The sequence below is a fragment of the Choloepus didactylus genome, chromosome 27, assembly GCF_015220235.1.
Source record: "Choloepus didactylus isolate mChoDid1 chromosome 27, mChoDid1.pri, whole genome shotgun sequence".
NCBI lineage: Eukaryota > Metazoa > Chordata > Mammalia > Pilosa > Megalonychidae > Choloepus > Choloepus didactylus.
Genome location: NC_051333.1, coordinates 9,656,212 through 9,672,925, shown reverse-complemented (window position 1 = coordinate 9,672,925; position 16,714 = coordinate 9,656,212). Strand labels below are relative to the sequence as shown.

Below are 16,714 nucleotides of genomic sequence, written 5' to 3'. Positions count from 1 at the left end.
AAGGTAGGGTTAACTTCTCTGCAGCGGCACTGCTGACTGTTGGCTAAGAAGTTCTGGCTACTTAGCCCAACTGTGTATGTACCATCCTCGCCCAACAAGTCCTGCTGACAAATCAACATCCCCCTTCTTCAGCTCTAATACAGGTGATACCAGAGAACAACCGAGTGGCTGACCAAGAGGAAAAAGCACAGGGAGAGCTGGCCCCAGAAGAAGGGACAAGGACCCCTTACAAAAATGACACTTGGCAACAGGGCAAGTCTCTAGACAAGAGAGATGGACGAAAGTTGAAAGGGGCCTGGGTTTATGGATCTATCTGGTTTACGGAGGGGTGGGGGGTGAGTGGGGGAGGTGAAAGCCCAAACATAACAAAAAAGACAGGAACTCATGGGAGCAGCGGCTGTTACCTGAAGATCATGAGAGCTTTTGACAAGAGGCAGCTAGGTTAATGTGAAGGTCAAGGTTATGATCATTAACTGCCCAAACTCTCAATAAATTGCCTGGGTAGGTTCTGAATGACCCATTAACTCGGGACAAAATTACAAAAATTACAAGGAGGCTCCGCCTCTTCAAATGTTTAACGACTGGCCTAAATGCAGAAGTCCAGAATCCCCAAATCGACTCTGCGGACAGTCATTTACTAGGAGTGAAGAAGGCACACAGCCTTTCCTTTAGAAAACCAGCTTGGGGCAGCTCCCTAGAGAAGGCCCCCGCAATCTTCCCTCGACTTGGGATGACGCAGAGCAGCCATGGGGGTAAACCTCACTGAGGGATTTTCAGAGTCAAGAAACTCCTGAAATAAACCTCTGGGTCTGCACACGTTTTTCAGTGTCCTTACTACCTAAGTTCATCAACCAGAAACCAAGAGCAAATGAATGGGCTCTGTGTGGCCCTTTCCCTCAGCATCCTCAAGTGTGGTCATAACTGCCTCTGTGACATCACGTCATCTCCATGTCAACGTGGCAGTGTCACTTGGACCATGGCAGGCCTGCTGCCGCCCAAGCACAGACCCAGCACGGGGAGAAGAGAAACCTGACAGCCAGCACCCTGGGCCACTTGCTTCAATGCCACCCAGATGGCCAGCCTGGGGCTAGGCTCCGGATTCAAGCAAAACTACTGGAACAGGTCAATGTAGTGGAAAAGCAAAGACAAGTAAATCCAGGCTTGATACTGAGGTATTATGGAATCAGTGTTAATTTTGTAGGAATGATCATGGTTTTTTGGTTATGTTAAAAAAAAAAATCCTTAAGCTAGGGATTCATACTGAAGTATTTATGGATGAAAAATGAGAAGTAGGAGTTGCTTTAAAATAAGCAGGGGAGATGGGGGATGGAGTAGGATGAACCAAAACTGGCAAAATGTATACGATTGTTGGAACCTGGTGATGGATATATAGCAGCTTATTATACTATTTTTCTCTTCTCTTGCATATGTTAGAAAATTTCCATCATAGAAAGTTATAAAAAAAAAAAATTGTTCCTACTGTGACAACCTCAGCAATGTGAGGAGAAGCCATAGAGGTTCTCAAGAAGTTAATCTGCCAGCAGAGAACCGGAGTCCAGGATGGGGGCCTCCATCACCCCTCACCGAGGCCTATGCTCTCTGACCTGGTTCCCTCATTTGCAAAACAGACATGTCAAACCTGCCCGGGTACCCCAGAAAGGCCAAACACAGTAAGAAATCTTCACCATGAACACTGTACAGCAACAACCAGCACGTCGGGCACTGCTGTGAGCTCTTCCTTTGTACTCCTTCCTTATTTAAATGCCTCAACAAACATCCCCATTTTACAGACAAGCAAACTGAGGCCCAGCGATGGTAAGAAACCTGTTCAGAGGGTCGCAGCTAGGACGGAGCAGAACTGGAAGCTGAGTTCAGGACTTCCTGACTCTAAGGCCCAACTCTTAAATCTCTTTCCCCTTAAGACAATTCGAAATTATCAGGAAAAGAATAATTTACTAAACACATCCACTGACAAAACAACTTCCACCCCAAAATTCATACTTGAGTTAGGAAAAAATAAGATGTTAAGTCCATAAAACATTATATGAAATGCTTAAACAAGGTGCTACGACACCGGGCAAGTTCCTTAAACATTCTCTGCCCCAGTTTTGTCCCTGTGACGTAAGGCAGTGACGGAACCAAGCTGATGGGGCTGGGTAGAATCCCATAAGGCTGCACAGACCAAATGCTCAGCACCGACCTAGCCTGGAATAAATGCTCAGGAGTGAAAAAGAGCTAAATGTGAAGGCACAACGCCAAAAAGTCCTCCCAAGAGCCAAATGAAGGGGACCGTGGCATTAAAAAATCCGACGAAAGACATTTGGATAGTTTAAGAGGCATGGCAAAGGTTCACGGAATTCTAGTGAAAAACCAAACGCCACTCATTCCAAGATGAACAGAAAGCAACACAAATCTGAGGGATGGAATTTCCAAATTGTCCCCCAACAAGAGAACAGATGCTCCAACCCCAAGTGCAGGGTGTCCACGATGGGGTGAGTCAAGGTCACAAACCTCTCAGGCAGAAAGTCTCGACAGTTTGAACCTAAGGCCCCCCAAGAAAAGGCACAGCCTGCCAGAGGAAGATCACTGTGTTAAGGATGTCATTTTCTTTGCCTGACTGGCCATCTTCCCCTCCCACAAGCTCAGAAAACAGTTCACATTCTTGAGCAAAGGTATCGCTTGCATGCATTTGGTAAGTCTTTCACTGTCATAGTAAAAGTTCCCCAAACATTCAGATCCAAGTTTCTCCTGACAGGTGAATCTTCTAAAAGTTGCTTCTCAGCAAAGCACAGTTCCCTAATAACCTTCTCATGCAAACCACAGATGGCTTAAAGCTGGCAAGATGCTGGTTTTCACCCAAGTGGGGCCGATTTCTGTTATTCCAGAAAGGAAAGTCTAAGCATTTAACTGGTGAACTAAGACTTCTCCCTGTTTATAAGTTTGCAGAGGAATCAATCTGGTTCTACTCAATATACATTCAACACACCCAAGGTATTAATATTAATAGAAGTATTAGTATTTTCCTCCAAAACGAGGCCTGGATTTAGGGCATGAAGATTTCTTGTTCATAAGCCACTAAGGAATTTCTTCCAAAACGCTGCAATTATCACTATTGGTCTACTTTCATGTGACTGGAAGCTCCGAGAAGGCAGACAAGAAAGAGGCTCTCAGTCATCCCTGGACCTCCTGGGGCCCAGCCCAGGCCAGGGAGATGGGACGAGCACTCAGAACAGATTCTGAACGAATGCATCACCTCAGACAGCCACTCACTGGCTTTCAATTTCATCAACATAGACCACAGACTTTTACCAGGGACCTCCGTTGGCAATCTGGATCACTTTAAAAACAGATGAGGTCACAGAGGGGTGCCTTTACTCGCCAATTCATTCACTGAGTGTTTACCCAGGGCTTTCTAACAGGCCGGAAGATGACTGACAGAGCCCACAGGTGCATCCACAAGCAGATGGGGGGGCCGCCGGCCGTCCCTCCCACCCGGGACACAGCACAGCCCAGAATCCCAAGGAAACCTAAGCCTTGGTGTCTGTTAGGAAAATGAGGAGGGCACTAATCCAAGCCACCTGCAACGACATGTGGCCAAGTGACACTCGTGCCTGGGCCCAGCTCCCTTGGGTTGTGCCGTGGCAGGGTTGTGCTAACTGCAATCCACTTCTGCACTGGGCCACCAGGCAGCTCCGGTTACTGCTAATGAATGAAAATCCCTTCAATTTAGGGGTTCAACAGCTGGGGACCGGGCCTCTAACAGCCACTGGAAGGAGGGAAAGCAGGGATGATGGGGCCATGGCAGGTCACTGAGAGCAGTGACAAGCCCTCACCCTCTGTGGGACCAACTCTGAAGGGAATATCTGTGTTTCTCCCCCAGTCCTTCCCCCAACCCCCTCCACCACCATATCGGCCACTGGGCACACCATACTAGGGCAGGGGCCAGCAAACTTTTGTAAAGGGCCAAAGAATACAGTATTTGAGGCTTTGTGGGCCCTCTGGTCTCTGTCTAAATGACTCAGCTCTGCTGCTATAGCACAAAAGCAGCCAGAAAATATCAATGAACAGGCATGGCTGCGTTCCAATAAAACTTTATTTACAAAACAGAGTGGCCTGGATTGGCCCCAGAGCCATCATTTGCAGACTCCTATACTAGACACAGGGGCTCTCAAACTTTTTTGACTTGACCCACTTCTCCTTTACATTTCTATCAAGATTTTCATGAAGTCACACGTAATTTTTACTGCACTCTGCCTTTTCTATCCTTTTCCAAATCCAGATGACTCAATAAAGGGACTTCATATCCCACTCATTAATGGCTGCAACGTGCAGTTGAAAACTACTGGAGCAGAGCCAGGGCAGCCTAATGGGTAGATGTGGGTCTGGGTACCAACTCTACCGCCCACTAGCTCTGGGCCCTCGGAGAAGTGACTTCACCTGTTTCAGTTTCTGGGCCTGGGGCTGTGGGGAGGGTTCACAGGCACTAATGCCTGTGAAGCATTGGGCATGGCCACATGCCACGTTATGCAAGAGGCGCTGCTACAGCTTTGGGAAGACAAGGAGACTGACTCAGGACTCAGCCTGCCTCCCACGTCCAGGACCACCCCCACTGCCCACGTGCTCTCCCAGAAGAGGCTGACCGTGGTGTGGAGGGAAGAGGGCAACAGCCACGCTGCATGTGGGGCTCTCTAGTGCTTGAGTTCACTCTCTTGTTTCTGGGACAGAGACTGAGAGTTGGGGCCAAGGGAACCCAGTGCTGAGTGAGCTGCCAAGCTAGGGTCTCTCCTCATGGACCTGCCCACAAGCCAGCCACTGAGCCTCACCTGATAAGAAACTTCCAGGCATTTACTTTCAGGGTGGGTATCAGTGAGCTGCAGTGGCAACAGCAACCCCTTATTGTGGCCAGAAGCTGCAGAAGGGCGGTCAGACATGAGGGCAGGAAATATGAGGCCTGGGAAAGGCGGTCCCAACCCCTGCCTGACTAAATAAAGTACTTAAGAGAGAAGTGTGCCTTGCACTGCACACCCCAAACCCTTTCTGCTCCAAAAAAAAAAAAAAGCACGGGGGTGGGAGCCTGGTTGCCAAATGAACACAACCATAATTGGCATGGCCGAATTACAAAAGGGTGGTAACAATCTTGGAGCTAGGACAGACCTTGTGCATTTCTCTCAGAGACTGTGGAGAGAGTAAAGGGTCTGGCTCGGGGCGACAGGGCTAGTCAGCAGCGGGGTGAGCTTCTCGAACCCTGGCTTCCTAATTCTCAGGAGGCCTACCAAGGGTGCCTCCCTCACTCAGTCTAAGGGCCAAGGATGAACACAGGAAGAAACAGCGAAAGCATGAGACTGCCAGTTTTAGCAGCTACAGTAAAGGATATTGAGCAAGGGAGAAGGGCCTTAAGATGGCTTCCACTTAGTTTCAACCCTGATTGGCTCCTTGCCCTTAAGGAAATGAACCAGAACCCTGAAAGGTGAAAGATAAACTGACTTCCTTCAAAAACACAGATGTTATTCTTAGTTCTGTTTACGTGCCAGACTGTAGAAGTCTATTTAGAATTTTTCTCTAATAGGGAAAGCAGGAAGAGAAGGAAACCGAGGCTGGCCTGCTGGACCACGATGACCTTGATGCGTGGTCATTTCCCACAGGGCCCACTGCACACTGCCGGGGAGGGGCCAACCCCCAAGCCCACGTTCCTCCCCTGCACATCCTGCTGCCACCTCCAAGGTTCACAGGGGAGGTGCCACCACTTGCCTTGCAAATGGGGCAGAATCACCAATTTACATGGATGCAAAATGACCAAAATGCATGCAAGAAAGATCCTCCATCTAGAACAATTTGGCCAGGAGAGCAAACTATGCTGTGAGCAAATATCCTGCTTCAGCTAAAAAACGACTCCAACCACAGGACATAACTGAGTCCAGCATTAACCAAGATGCCACCACGTCTTCATTTCTGTCAGAAACGGGTTAGAGTCAACCCGACAAGTAAAGTGCCAGAAAGTCACTTTAAAACTGCCCACCTAACCTTGTGTCACTTCTAAATTGGTGCACAAAACCTCAGACAACTACCAAAGTCTTTAGGACCAATCTACGCTAACTACCAAAGCGAAAGACAGCACCAAAGACTAGGCCAATAAATCTGCAAAACCAAACAACCCCCTACCCCCAAAAAACGCTTATCCAAATTGACTTTAAATGCCACCCAGGGAAAGTGGCAGATTTCCCCCTTTCCTATTAGGTTTTAACTATGAATCTGGCTTCCAACCATGACAAGCTTCCCTCCACCAACACACAGACCAATCCTAGAATCAGAGTGTTAAGTATCTACAGCCAGAACTCTTGAGAACCATCCCTTTCTCTCATATTGTGTCAGTGGTTGTGCTGCCCAGACTAAGGTGAGAGGCTTGCTCATTTCGAAACTTGGCTATTTCACTTGATATTTGCTCTAGATTATTTTTGCTGTCACTCAACCTCCTAACAAAAGGTCAGAAGCCGCCATGGTAGCACTAAAAGAAACCACTTGCAGGGACACCAAAATTTGGTTCTCTGGAATACGGTTTGAACTAGTGCTCTCCACGGAAGCTTGGATGTAGTTTCGTAAGCAATTTTAGCCATGAAGGCATTTACTGTAACTGGATCCAGCCTATGTGATGAGATATTTCTAGGGATTCGACAGCCACAAAAACGTAATGGAAGAGAACAAATAAAGCAACCCTGAGACAGCCATTTCCCCACCAGGGAAGGTAAGAGACCCAAGAGTAAAGAGGAAGGCGGAGGAGGCTTTCTTAAATGATAAAGTACTAACCTAGCCCAATATGAAATCGACTATATTTACATATGGAAACATACAAGTTCAGAGTCAAGGGTTCTTCTTTCCCTCTCCAGGCAGTAAACAGCCAGGAAAGCCTCATCCATAGGTGCAAAATGGTTTTCCCTTGGGATGAGCCTTCTTGGCTAAAGAAAAGCCACAGTGGTGGCTTTCTAAAGTAGCTAGCTCTATTTAAAATATATATATATATATATATGTACACACACACACAAGCTTGTAAATAATCAGAATTTTAAACATTCAGAGCACAACAAAACCCCTTCTGGGAGACAGGACAGGCTTTCGAGCTCACAGTCTCTCCTGTCCCCCAGAAAGGGTTTTGGACAGTCCTTTTGGGAGTCACTTTTTTCCTCTTTTGAAGAGCAAATGTGGAAGGAGGGAGCTTTAAAATAATAGGGTTTTATGACCAGAATATCCATGTTTTCATGGTCACAACTGTTTCTACTTGAAATTCTTCTGGATTTATTTTCAGATCAAACGTCTCATCCAAAGAAAATAAAAATTTAAAAGGTTGTAAGTGTATATATGTAAGATTTGCTGTTAAATCAGGAATTCTGAGTGACACCCTTTTTTTCTTTTTTTTTTTGCAACATCCGTTAGTTTGAATTTTAATACTGATACATCAGTTTGGGACAAAAAAAAAAAAAGCAGTACTGTGACATATCAAAAACAAAGATTACCAAAAAACAGTTTGGCGTAATTACTGGGGCTTCTTTAATTTGGTGGATGAGATTCCTTTGAGAACAGAAAACAATAAACCCCTGTGTCGATAAGCCTGAGAGCTTTTAAATGTTGGGGGAAATATTTTTATATTCAACAAAAGAACGAATGCTAAAATTGTCACTTACGAAAGAAAGCTTATTTCCTAAGCATTTCATCTGAAAAATAAAATTTAAATAAGCATCCTTCTACAACTTAGTAGCACCTGAAACTTGGAAGATTGATCTGTTAGTGTCAGTTTCTGCTCTTGGTTGCTGAAGAGGGAATTTTGTGAGGGATGGGAAACTTCAAATAAATGCAACTCACTTTCGGCTGACCCTGTGCACTGGATCGTGTGTTCGGTTTGTGCTTCAGACATTTTTTTTGCAGGATACTGTAATGTGTGGACACTTCTTTCTCCCACAACCGATTTTACGTATCTAAGATCACCATTTGATGGCAGTAAATTGCGAACATATTAAGAGGAAGAACCAAAGAAGCGGCCTTACTGAATCGCAGTTTATAGATGTTTCCTCATCTAAATGCCAGTGACCTTTCTTGCTCATAAGAATGGAAAAAAGGAAATTGAGTGTTACTTGTGCAGAGGAATACAGCTACATGTTAAACAGTTTTCACTAACAAAATGTCAGGGACCAAAAGCGGGCGGGGGGGGGGGGAAGGGGATTGGAACTTCAACGTGTTTTGTCTTTTAACAGAGAAACTTATGCTTGTAAAACACATCAGAAGTACAGTGTTTGATTCTGCAAGTCATTTCTGTTGCTGTTTTTTCCTTGTACGTGTAGGGCAGGGTTGGACTGGGGGCTGCGGAAAGTGTCCTCTCCACCATGACTGGGCGTGTAACACATTCACATCAACTTTTCACGGTCAGGCATGTGCTTTCGAACAAAGGAGCAGTGGAGACAAGCAGGGGGAGACTGGGGCTTGACACAGTTTACAGATTTTGTGCTTAAACAGTACTTAAATGACTTGCTCAATTTAAACATTCATCGCCATAAGAGACATTGGAGAAAAATGAGGAAAATGGATCTACTTGAACCATATTTTGAACCACAATTATTTGGGGGGGGGGGTGGTGAGAACATTAACTTGGAGGGAAATATCATAAACCAAATTCAGTAACCTTGTCTCCTACAAATGGACTTGTATCCGCTTTCTTCAAAGCTGAAGGCTGGAGACAAAGCAACGATTGAAATGAAACAAGGGATGGCACGGGTTTGAAAACATATGGGCCTTTTACATAGGTTTTTGTCATGTTACAGTAATGCATTTTTTTTTTTAGAAAACTGTGTACATTAAAAAAAATTAAAACATTGAAAGGATGTGCAAGTCTAAAAGGGCTCAACAGGGTTAGAATCCTGATTCGAACATTTTAAATTCAGTTTCTCAAGCATCACTTTGGTCTAAAGGCGAGGAGGCAGGCAGGAAAGGGACAAATAGAGGGAGATAATTGAATTACTTAATAAAAGAGGCTACTTACCATCCCAACCCATTGTAAGACATACACTTCTGACATAAGAGAACTCCTGAGAGGTCGAATAAAGCGTGTAAGCACCTTTGGGTACTACACCTGCCCCCCAAGGGGGGGCCCCGGAAGCCCAACGTGGGCTTAGCAGAGCAGACCTTTGCTAATCTGTTTATTTCCTTGAACTGGAGTCAGGCTGCCATGGGCTGCGATTCCCAAGACGATACATTTAATTAGAACAAAACAGAACAGAACAAAACAAAAAATTTTGTAAAAGCTCACCAAACTGCTGCACTTGTGTCTCTGAATGTGGGTGGCATTTCTTTTAAAAGGCAAAGTATGGTCTGTGGAGGAGAAAGGGAAAAGGGGAGGTGGGAGTGGGGAGAAGGGGCCGCTGTGCCTGGCAGGGAAACCCTTGCCTGGGACCCGCGACTAGAAGAGGGTCCCCAGCGGCTCCCCAGCCCGGGATGCGACGGGGCAGCCATCTGTCCAGCGCGTTCCCTCCCCCCACCCCCCGCCCCACTCCAAGACTTGCTTTCCTGCCGGCTGGAACCCTCCTTCCATTCCCAGACCCCCTCGACAGCCACCTCGTCCCCTGCCCCAGTAAGGAAGAGTAGGCGAACCCTGCACCCCATCCCCTTCTGCTCGAGCAAGGTAAACGGGAGGCCCCAAACTCACCCTAAAACGCGCCGGGCTGGCCCCATTATCAACCCCCCAGAGAAGGGCGTGGGGAGGGACCCATTTCGCACTTACTAAAGGGGAGGGGGACGCTCTCTTTCACCCCGTGCCAAAGCACGAGGAAACCTCATTTCTTCCGGAAAGGATAGAGACCCATTTTACCCCGAAATGGGGGGAGAACCTCCCAAGAAAGCTGGGACCAACGTCCCCTCCCCTCCAAGGATGAGAAACCAAACTTCATCCCCCCACCAAAAAAAAAAAAAAAAAAAAAAAGCTGGGGACCCTTCCCCACGTCACCTACCTACGAAAAGCGAGGGGAACTTTGCCCCTAAGGAAAAACATGGGGAAAGGTTTTCCCTCAACCCCCCAAAAAAGGAAGCAGGAGCTTTCATCAAAAGGGATAGGAGATCCCAATTTAGCCCCCTAGGGAATAGCTGAGCAACACCTCCCGCCAAAAAAAAACTAAAGTGCAAGAAAGGTCCCCACCCAAAAGACCCCCCCCCATTGGAAGGATGGAAGGAGGACTGAGCAAACCCCCACTTCCTGCCTAAAAAATATACGGTACCTCTCCATGTAGGGTAGGGCACACCTCGCCCCAGGAGAAAGGATACTGCCGGGGCTGGGAGACCCACCCCCAACTCCAAGCCCCTAAAAGCGGGACTGTTCTGTTGCTCGAGATTCCCCCAAAAAGGGTCCGGGAGCCCCTCCCCCAGTCCCTTCCCCGAAGCCAGGCTACGGGCAGGCGGGCCCGTGGCTGCCAGCTCGGGGCGCAGGGGCAGCCAGGACCCCCGTGGGCCTCCGCAGCCGCCCCCAGCGCCCCCTCCCCAGGGCGAGCGGGCGGGCGCGGGGGGCCCGGGGGGCGCCTCCTCACCTTCCCCTCAGCATGGCGCCCAAAAAAGACAGAGCAAGAGCGAGGGAGAGCGGGCGAGCGCCGCGAGGGGGGGGAAACGCATGAGGCCGGGAGAGAAAGCAAGCGAGAAAGAGCGAGCGAGCGAGAGACACCCACCGACCCCGCCCTTCCTCCTCCTCCTCCTCCTCCTCCGCGGCCCGGCCCAACATGGCGGCCGCCCCCCTTCCTCCTCCTCCTCTTCCTCCCCCCGGGGACGCTGCCCCGGCCCGGCCGGGGGCCTGACCTGTCGTCAGGGAGCGGGAGGCGGTGGTGGAGGAGGTGCGGGGTGGCCGGGCGGGCGTCGGGGGAACACGGAGGAGGCGAAGGCGTTGATGGCGGCGGCGGCGATGGCGGCGGCGGCGACTCTGATGGCGGCGGGGGGGGTCCCGGGCGCGGACTCCATAGTTCCTTTTTTGGGGGGGGGTGGTTAATGCACGAAAAAGGACTGCTTGGGCGTGGCGGGAGGGGCACACTTTATCTCTGAGGGCTCCTGATGGGAATGGGTATATATTTTTTCGGTTTCGGAATCACCTCTGCGCCGACCTCCGCGCAGGCCCCGCGGCCTAGGCCTCGGCGGGCCACTCGCCGCCTGCTTTCTCCGCAGCCCGCCCCTGCGGTCACTCGCTCACGGGCGCGGGGCCCTCATCGGGGCGAGAGCCACCCCCCCGCCCACACACACACACACACACCCGCGGCCCGGGGGTGGGAGACCCAGGGGACACGGACACTAGTGGGTGGTTGGGTGTAATTAGCTCGGGCCGCGCGCGGTGGAGCAAGCGAGGGGGAGCGGGGAGAGGAGAGCGAGCAGGGGGGTAAAAAAAAGGATTTTAGAGGGAGAGGAAATGGGCCGCGGAAACGGGCCGTCTGTCTGACTGCCCGCCCTAGGTGTCCCGGCTGCCCGGCCCCCGCCGCAGTCAGAAATTCACACAAAATGGCGGCTCGGCCGGGACGAGCCGAGAGGCAAAGGCGATAGCAGAGGCAAGGTGGGAGGGGGAACTGGGCGGCGAAGGCGGAGGCCGCGTCACGTGGAGGACTGGGGTAGAGGCCGCTCTCCCGAAGGGTGGCGGAAAGACCCGAAGGAAGCTGAGCGGGACACGGGGCGGGGAGCCAGAAAGAACCGAAGGTGGCCTGGGCCGGTGAAGACCGTGAAGCCGAAGGGAGACGGAAAGAGCCGAAGATGATGATACGGGCGGGGCGGGGCAGTAAGAATGCGAAGCCCAGGGAGCCGGAAATGACCGAGGTGGGTCGGGACTGGGGGGGAGGGGGAAACGTAAAACTGACGGGATCCGGAAAGAGCCGAAAGCGGTATCGGGGTTAGTGATAAGAGGCGGAAACAGCCGAAAGAGGCTGATTAGGAAATAAAGGAATTAAAACACGAGCCGAGCGGGCGGGACTAGAGGGGCGGTTAAATAAGTAAACGACTCTGAGGAATCAACCCAAGGACTAATAGGAAGAGCCGAAAGTTTTAGATGGGAGAATGGAAGGGAAGAAATTCAGACTACAGAGAGAAACTATAACCACAAGAGAAGTTGGAGGTTCCCGGAGAGTAGTGGATGGGACCAAACCCGGCTCTCGAGAGGCGCGGAAGGGGTGGGGCTTGGCAGTGAATTGGGAGAGCTTAAGAATCCGGTCCTGGCACGCGGAAGGCATTCAGTAAATACACCATTTGGCAGCTTTGGGAGTTTAAATAGTGTACGAGTGTGAAATCATTTGACCCTTAGAACCATTCTAAGGGAAGCTGCTATTATTCCCATTTTATAGATGCAGAGGAAGAACCTCCATGTTTAAAAGGTCGTAGGATAAACCGAAAGGAGTCCAGCAAGATCTGTAATCAGAGCTGGCATTCCATTGCCTCAAGCAAAAAATTTTTTCACCCCCCCCCCCCCCGTTTGCATCCAGAGCTATACAGTGCTTTTATGAGCGCCTTCTATAGTGCCAGGTTCTGTGATGGGAGTTTAAACACCAATAAACTACGGTGGAAATCAATATGGCAATTCCTCAGAAAGTTACAGAATTGCCATTTGACGTGCAATCCCACTTCTAGGTATTCACGCAGAGAGAGTGAAAACAGGACAGCAAACAGATACATATACACCAAATGTTCATAGTATTATTTACAGTAGCCGAAAGTTGGAAACAATTTAAGCATCCATCAACAAATGAATGGATAAACAAAATGTGGTATATACACAGTGGAATATTATTCGGCCATAAGAAGAAAATGAAGTCATGAGACATGCTGCAACATGAAAGAACCTTAGAAACATTATGCTTGGTGAAATAAACCAGACACATAAGGACAAAAATTGTATGTTACCACTTATAAGAGAGGACTAGAAATAGCAAACTCACAGAAATAGAAAGCAGATTAGAAGTTATGGCAGAGAGGGGGAGTATTTGTAAAAATAAAAATAAATACATATATACATGATCAAATTACTGCTGCACAAAACAGAGTGCTAAATAAATGCTTGTTAATTAAAAAAAAAAAAAAAAAAAAAGAATGTCCCAGAGAAGAAACTGGGAAACTGGGGGTTAAGGAATAAAGCGGGGGTGGGGGTGGGTGATAGAAAACTGAGGAATTGCGGTACAGAAGAGAAAATAGCTTATTTCAGGTTCTGACAAGGCAAAGAGCGCTAGTTTCTAGGAACTGAGGAAACCTGTGTGACAAGAGTGGTAACTAGAAGCGGGATGACAGAAGTTGCCAGGTGACCCACTGGGATAGTGATCTGGCTGTAAAAGTAAACCAAAAGGTTCCAGAACTGCTTGGGGACACAAGTTTTGGGAGGCTGTAATTTACAGTCTCCTTTAGGGAAGAAATTAGCCTTCCTGATAACATGCTTAAGCCATTTTCCGATTAACTTTTATGGGATGAAACTTGTTCTGGGAAATGTGTGGCCCACCCATTTGGCAGTCAGCTGAATGCCAGTCAAGAATCTCATGACTTTTAACCATACTGTCTGTTCTTTCTTGATCTAATCTCCAGTCAAGGATGATTATCTCTTTTCCTACAAAATGTGCCTGCAAAGATGATTATCTCTTTTTCTATAAAATGTATCTGCGAAGAGGGAATCCTTAAAAACTAAAAAAAAAGACAGAAAAAAAGAAAAAACATCCAACTATACAACACAGTGAACCCTAATGTAAATGAGGGACTATAGCTAATACTACAATTATAAAAATATTCTCTCATGAATTATACCAAATGTACCACACTAATGGAAGTTGTTAACAATAGGGTTGTATATGGGAACTCTGTATCTTATACATGATTTTTCTGTAAACCTACAACTTCTCTACTAAAAAAAGAGTGAATCCTTCAACTGGCCTACAAAAGACCTTTTTCACTTGCATGCAAGTTTGTAGTGAAATAATCTCCTGTGATCATAAATAGAGTGTCCAAAAAGTTGTCTTTAACATACCAAGAGCTAGTACAAGGTTGTGAGGATGGAAAGAAAAAATATTATGAATGGGTCACTATGTATGACTGTGAAATGTGCCATTCCCACCTCCAGAACCCATATGGTCTAGTTATGGAAGAAACAACACTGGTTGCTGGGAATGGAGGGAAACTTCCTCAAAATGACAAAGGACACATATGAAGGACCCACAGCCAATATACTCCATGGTGAAAGACTGAAAGCTTTCCCCCTTAATATTCAGCAGCAAGACAGACATGCCCACTGTCACCACTGTTCAGCATTGTACTGGAAGTTCTAGCTAATTAGGCAAAAGAAAGAAGTGAAAGGCATCAAAATTAGAAAGGAAGAGGTGGAGCTTTCTCTATTTGCAGATGACATGCTCCTGTATACAGAAAACCCTGAAAAATCCACAACAAAGCTGCTGGAACTAATAGACAAATTCAGCAAAGTGGCAGGGTATAGGATCAACATGCAAAAATCAGTGATGTTTCTATATACTGGTAGTGAACAATCTGACAAAGAGATAGGGAAGAAAATTCCATTTGCAATAGCAACTAGCAGAATCAAATGAATCTAACCAAGGATGTAGAGGACTCGTACACAGAAGACTACAGAATATTGCTGGAAGAGATCAAAGAAGACCTAAATAAATGAATGGACATTCTGCGTTCATGGATTGGAAGATGAGATAATAAAATGTTGATTTTACCCAAGGTGTTCTGCAAAGTCAATGCAATCCCAGATATTCCAGCTGCCTTCTTTGCAGATATGGAGGAGCCAATCACTGGATTTAAATGGGAGGGTAAAGAGCCCCAAATAGCCAAAGCCATCTTGGGGTGGAAGAATGAGTTTGGAAGACTCACACTTCCTGATCTTAAAACTTGTTATGAAGCCACAGTAATCAGAGCAGCATAGTACTGGTACAAGGACAGATATGTGGACCAATGAAATCAAGTTGAGAGTTCAGAAATCAACCCTCTCATTTATGGCCAGCTGATTTTTGACAGGGGTGCCAGGTCTACTCAACTGGGAAATAGTTGTCTCTTCAACAAGTGGTGCTAGGAAAACTGCATGTCCATATACAGAAAACAACTCGAAATGGATCAGGAACCTAAGTGTAGGAACCAAAGCTGTGAAACTCCTGGAAGAGGCCATGGGGAGTCTTCCTCGGGACCTTGTTAGGCAATGGTTTCTCGGACCTTGAACCGAAACCACAAGCAACAAGGGAAAAAAATGGATGGATGGGACCTTATCAAAATGGAAAACTTTTGTGCATCTAAGGACTTTATTACAGAAGTAAAGGACAACTTACTCAATGGAAGAAAATATTTGGAAACCATGCATCTGATGGGGGTTTAGTATCCAGAGTATATAAAGAAATCCTGGAACGCAACAATTAAGATAAAAACCAACCAAACAAACAAACAAAGCACTGGTTGAGAGCAGCTCTGACCTCTTAAAGTGTGGTCTGCAGCTGACACTATCCCTAAGGCTTCAATAAGCCATTCCACAGTTCTAGAAGGCCAGCTGCTTCCGGCTGATAGGGAACACGAAAAGACCGGCGGATCCCATCAGGCGAGAACATTTCTACGTGCTCTTTCATGTCATTCTAGGGCATCATGTAACATTGTCTACCAGGGCCATCTGACATTCTAGCAAGATGTTCCTTTCTCTGACTTATGATTTAATATTGATTATGGTCCGGACTCTAAAGTTAGATGGTTACTTGTAGAAGATTAATAAGTTTTCAAAGATTTCTGCAGAAAAGTTAATCCTGAAGGACATTAACCAGATTTGTGTCTAACTTGGCAGTCTAATTCCAGCATTCTTTTGTCCACTGTCTATACTGATCAGTTTGTCAGATCCTCCCTTGAACCAGCCTTCTCTTCTTGATGGTTTCCTCATTAATGAGCTAAATAGAATCTTCAATGATTACTCTCTATGTATTTGTGTGAACCTGATGTTCTAAACTTTTTTAAAATTATACTTTGATAATAGTATGTTCCTGGATAGTAATGCCAACAGGAAAAAGACAGGTGGGGTTGGGGATACTAGTTCTCAACAAATTAGTATTCCAATGAAGGCAAATTGTTGATCCATCTCACCGGAAAGGGTCCAGTGTAATCAACCTGACACCAGTGGCTGGGCCTTACACAAGGTCTGCAGCCTTGAGGACCTGCTTGAACTCATTCCCCTATACCTCATTTCCACTTGATGTTGGAGTGCTGCTGGGCCTGCCCAGTGTGTGAATTAGTGCATCAGATAATGCACCATCACCTGGGATTCTGTGGTCAGGCATTAGGTCTCTGTAGAACCCACTAAAAAGTCAAGAGCAAATTCTTGGAACAAGAGGCTTTGCATACCAAAGAGGTCATGACTTTGCTATAAAACCTCAGGGCATATAGACGTCCCTGAAGATCGGGAAAGTGACTAAACTAAAGGAAGGGGTAGCAACAGACAAGAAGGAATGTAACAAAGGATTATGAATACTGAATATGTAGTTTTCATTTTCTTAGTTGCTAGGGTATTAGAAGAGCTAATGGTGGAACTGTAACCATAGCATCCTTTGAAATTTGTTCTATAGCTACTTGTTACATTGTAATTTGAAAGTTATCATCTTTTTGTATGTATGTTATATTTCACAATAAGGAAATAATTGAAACTATGGTACTGTGACTCATAACAACTTTGGAAATTTCATACATAACTACTTGTTAA

At 46.9% G+C, this 16,714-nt stretch overlaps 1 protein-coding gene across 6 annotated transcripts in view; it reads right to left on the bottom strand.

The window, feature by feature from the left end:
• ZC3H4 (zinc finger CCCH-type containing 4) overlaps positions 1-10,867 on the bottom strand; it is a 38,181-nt gene extending 27,314 nt beyond the window's left edge. Inside the window, exons 1-2 of one of the 6 annotated variants that reach the window (XM_037819521.1) lie at positions 10,819-10,867; positions 9,290-9,351 (exon numbers count right to left, since the gene is read on the bottom strand). In XM_037819521.1, coding sequence (XP_037675449.1) covers positions 9,290-9,327 — 38 coding nt within the window. In that variant the 5' untranslated portion in view covers positions 9,328-9,351; positions 10,819-10,867. Of the gene's footprint in view, positions 1-9,289; positions 9,352-9,986; positions 10,051-10,250; positions 10,528-10,556; positions 10,768-10,818 lie in introns of those variants that run through there. The other 5 variants (XM_037819520.1, XM_037819524.1, XM_037819522.1 and 2 more) reach the window with 5 other exon arrangements.
• Between the last annotated feature and the right edge of the window lie 5,847 nt (positions 10,868-16,714).